The sequence below is a fragment of the Otolemur garnettii genome, unplaced genomic scaffold (genome assembly GCF_000181295.1).
Source record: "Otolemur garnettii isolate 467f Iridium unplaced genomic scaffold, OtoGar3 scaffold00198, whole genome shotgun sequence".
Taxonomy (NCBI): Eukaryota; Metazoa; Chordata; class Mammalia; order Primates; family Galagidae; genus Otolemur; species Otolemur garnettii.
Genome location: NW_003852593.1, coordinates 2,155,583 through 2,160,227, shown reverse-complemented (window position 1 = coordinate 2,160,227; position 4,645 = coordinate 2,155,583). Strand labels below are relative to the sequence as shown.

Here is a 4,645-nt window from a genome sequence, read left to right as displayed (position 1 = left end):
ATCCCTGTGGCAATCTGTAGGGGATGGTACCAAGTAGACTAGACCCAGACAGGGCCAGGCCCCCTCCTTTGAGTCCCTTGGCCTCCCCACCAAGCTCTGTCCTCTCCCCAGCCCTCTCCGCCTCCTGTAGTGCTCTGAGTGTTCAGGGAGACCCACAGGAGTGTGGGTTCCCCAGGGCAACTGTGCATCCCCAGCACCCAGCAAGACACCTGGTGGATCCCCAGCAATGCTTTATTAGATGGAAGCTGAGTGCCAAGGGGCAGCATGGCTTGGTCTGAGGACCTGTGGCCACCGTGGGAGTGTCTGAGGGAAGTCCGTCCAATGTGATTGTTCCCTTTGTCCTGGTTTGGCTCCTGAGGGAGTGGCTGCCAAAGTGGCCCCTCCAAGGCGCTGGAGCAAATTCTCAGGCCACACACGCACATGTCCACATGAGAGTTGGCCAGGCTGGGAAACTTTAAACGAAGGTGGCGTGGAATGTGCTGGCCTTGGGCTTGGGAGGCTCACGTGGGCCAGGGCTCGGGCCAGGCATGTCTGGGGTCGGGGGCCCACTGGCCCCTAACCGCCTGGGACCTGTCTGCAGCCCCAGGCTGTTGCCACCCAGCCCGAGTGCGGAGCCAGCAACCAGATCCACGTCGATGATTGTGTTAACCGGGAGGCCTCGACTGCCACGGGACTCACCTCCTGTCAAAGGGAAAATAAGCTGTCAACGGGCCTGGCCCAGCCCTGTGCTCCTAGAACCGCCCCCACTCCCTGGCCTTGCATAGACCATAGACACTGGCTGGGGGTGCCCTGAAACACCCTGAATCCATCCTACTGGCAGGTCCTCCAACCTGTGGCCAGGCCCGTTCCCAGCTCAGTCTGTAGACCCCGCAGCCCTGGGGACAGAGCCCTGGGCAAGCAGGATCAGACACTGTGGGAAGGGTCCAGAGGCCAAGGCAGCTGGGTCAGGAACGTCAGCAGAATGATGAGGGGGCTCAGGGTGCTGGTGGCTCTGTGGGGGCTGGGGGACCCTGGCTGTCCTTTGGCTCTTGGGTCCCTCCTCTGTCCCAGGGTCACCTGGGAGCTGGTTAATGTCCATTCTCTGCTCCTGCCCCTAACCCAGTCTATGCAAGGCCTAGGGGAATGTCTCACCCACTCGAGGGGCACTTGAGCCCCGGTAGCTTCACCCACCTGGGCACTCCTGACCCACTCTCCCCTCTTAGTCCAGCCTCTAGCAGTCACCTTAGCCTAGAACACCATTCCCCAACCTGCCTCCACCTCCTCATGCTTCCAGGTGACACCTGGGGCCTTCCCCATGGGACCCATAGCCCCAGTGACACTGGACTGTTCCCAGGTCCGGGCAGTGTGCCTAAGGTGGGATTTATGACATAGGAAAAAGGACTGCAGTGTCCTGCCCAGGCTCCTGTTTGTTCCAGGTGGGAGCTGGGATGGCAGAGTAACTGCCTGGGGGGGGCAGAGTCCAGGCCCAGGCCTAGCAGTGCAGAGGGATGAACGTGTCCCTGGGACCCAGCCAGCTTCCAGGAGAGTGGAGTACGGGAACTGGCTCTATGAGAACCCCTGCACCTTGGCTGCCACCCACTCACACACCCCCTTGCAGCTCAGCAGGGACAGAGCTGGGCTCTGGGGTCCCCAGTCAGAGGGTAGCCCAACTGCCTGTATCACCTTAGGGTGGCCCCAACTCCTCCTGAAGGGCCAAGCACTGGGGTGGGGGTAACTCCCAATATGCAAGTCCATCCACCAACAGCCAGGCGGAACAGGGCCCTTAACCCCCGACCCCAACCCCACCCTCTATCCTGGCCACCTGGCTGTCCACTTTTGCTCACTTCACTCTCACACACCCTCCTCTGGATCTGGGTCCTCTGTCCCTCTGTGCCACTACCTCCAGCCCTTCACAAGCCCTTTACCCCATCGGTCCCCTGTCATCTGCCATCCTGACCCCCCATGGCATCTAGCCCCTACAGAGCCCCCTCTTCTGGGCTGCCCACCTGTCTTGCCTCTAGCAGTCCCCAGATGTCTGAAATTGCCTTAGAAACTTCTAAAGCCCCAGCTGGGCAGGCTCCATCCCCCTGCCATACCCCCAGGCTATTGCTGGCCTAGCTGGTCCCCATATGGGCCCATTAGGACAGAGTGTCCATCCTGGGATGGAGTCCCCAGGGACCAACACAGGGTTGGCACAGCAGGGACCTGGAGGTGCTCATGGAGTGAGATTCAGTGCAGGATCAGTTCTGGGCCTGCTGCTCCCCTCTGACATGGCTCTCGGATGTGGGCAGGACAGTGGGTCAGGGCAAGCCCTACCTCCCTCCACCTGCAGGATGGGGGTGAGTCACCTAACACAGAGAGGGGATTGAGGGCAGGTTCCTGAAGGTCCCAGCACTCTTCCCCGAGGTAGGTGTCCAGCCAGTCTCCTCAGGTGGGCCTAGAGCCCAGCCCTTGAGGTGCCCTGGGCCCATGAGAACCTGCCAGCAACCTGCCTCTACAACAATGCCCAGCTGGGACTGGGACTGTCTACAGTGGGGGTGTGACTGGATTAAAGTTCTTCTTTCTGCAAATATTTACTGGGTACCGTTGAGGGGGAGGACAGAGCATGTGGGGGATGGGCAGTCAGGAGGTGATCCTGGCACAGGCTTACACTTGGGCAGACCCTGGTGGGTGGCCACGGGCAGGAGCCCTAGCAGTGCCAGCCCAAGGTGAGCACAGACAGCAAGTCCCAAGAGAATGCGTGTGTGGAGCAGGCCAGGCTATGTTCACTTGCAGGCCTGGGGCTATAACCCTAGGAGGCCTGGCTGTGCCAGTAGGCGGAGTGAGGGCAGCTTATGAAGGGAGTTGGGAGGACCAGGAGTTACAGCCCAGACTGGGTCTGCAGAGGAGGGGCTGGGCCATCTGGTTAACTCTGGGAAGCCCTGGGAGGAGTGGACAGGACGGGTGGAGTGGTTTGCAGGCACCAGCAGGAGCTAGGTGTTCAGGTCCAAGCTTCATTCAGCAAGCCCCAAGCCCCTTGGGGAGGGGGATCTAGAGAGGCCCCTAGCAGATGGCGGAGTGCATCCCCAGCAACTTTATAGGCCTAAGACCAAGGGCTGCTGCGTCCCAGAGAAAGCCAGGCCTCCCAGTCTGCATCAGGATGAGATGTCTGGGCTGCATTTATGCCTAGGGAGGGCTGAGCCCCTTACTCCCAGAAGGTACCCCTGTGGGTACCTGACACACCTCCTCACAGTCCTGAGGCACCCCAGGCCCCCAGGGGCTCTGACTGGACAGACCTGTCAAGGGAATCTCTCTCACAGGTGTCCCTCTGGACAGTGCAGGAGCAAGGCCAGGCCAGGCCTCACTGAGCTTCTGCAGGAGTGACACCGGCTGGGGTTGGTGGGGGAGCCTAGTGCAGATGGGCTCCCAGGACGACAAACACACGAGGGTCGTGGTCTGGCCACCTCGGTCCCCTGAAGCCTCACCTCTGGGCCTGCTCTGGCCCCACTGTGCGAGGCTGCAGAGCCAAGTGCCCCTGGCTGGAGCCAGACTCTTAACTCCCTGAGAGCAGCCTTGTGCCCAGACACAACCCTTGGGGACCTTGGCAATTGTGACACTGGGCTAGGAGGCCTCTAGTGAGCTGGCCTTGGGGGACCCCAGCCCAGAGGCAGCTGTGCGAGGCCCCCTTTTGAGGGATGCCTGGTGCCACTCTGCTGCCTGCCAGTCTGTGGTCTGCTGGACTCCTCCCACCACCTGGGCGCCTGCTGGCCCAGTGCTCACTCCAAGGAGCCAAGGGGTCCCCAGTGCAGGGTCTGTCAAGGCTGCAGGTCATGGAGAAGGCAGCTCCTCTGTGGCTCTGGACTGAGATCTGCTCACCACAGATTCAGTTCCACGAAGGTGTTTTCCTCAAGTGGAAAACATGTCCTCAGGGCCTGATCCCCACACTCTCCTTGAGCACCAGAAGAATTTCCCGAGGGCAGGAATCTCGGAGCCAGACACACCAACTCCCTGTCTAGCCAGGGTTTTGTTGGAAACTGGGTAGCTCCGGGATGAGTCCTTCTGAGCCATCACCAAACCAGGCAAGTCTGGCTTTAGGGCTGGCCCTCTGTGGGCCTGCATCTTCCTGAGCACACACAGGGACACAGTGTCTGCTTCACTAGAGACCAAGGCCATGCTACAGGCCCTGTGCCAGCATGTAGAGAGCCTGTCTGAACTCCCTACATGTGCCACTTATGTGTTCTGGAGAGTTCCCTCATCAAGATACAAACACTGCACAAAATATGCCAGAAACACAAGACACACAGATGCACACCAGGCACACACGCCACGTGGACGCACACCACACACAGGCCACGTGGACACATAGCACACACAATGCTACCTGGACACACAGCACACACAGGCTACATGGACACACAGCACACACAATGCTACCTGGACACACAACACACACAGGCCACGTGGACGCACACCACACACAGGCCACGTGGACACACCACACACAATGCTACCTGGACACACACCACACACAGGCCACGTGGACACACACCACACACAATGCTACCTAGACACACACCATACACAATGCTACCTGGATACACACCACACACAGGCCACGTGGATGCACACCACACACAGTCCACGTGGACGCACACCACACACAGGCCACATGGATGCACACCACACA

General features: G+C 60.0%; 1 protein-coding gene across 3 annotated transcripts in view; it reads right to left on the bottom strand.

Moving 5' to 3' along the window:
• Positions 1-213: 213 nt before the first annotated feature.
• Positions 214-4,645, bottom strand: part of RGS12 (regulator of G protein signaling 12) — a 96,366-nt gene continuing 91,934 nt past the window's right edge. For all 3 annotated transcript variants that reach the window (XM_023507679.1, XM_023507677.1, XM_012812278.2), the window contains one exon: positions 214-681. In XM_023507679.1, coding sequence (XP_023363447.1) covers positions 455-681 — 227 coding nt within the window. In that variant the 3' untranslated portion in view covers positions 214-454. The remainder of the gene's footprint in view (positions 682-4,645) is intronic.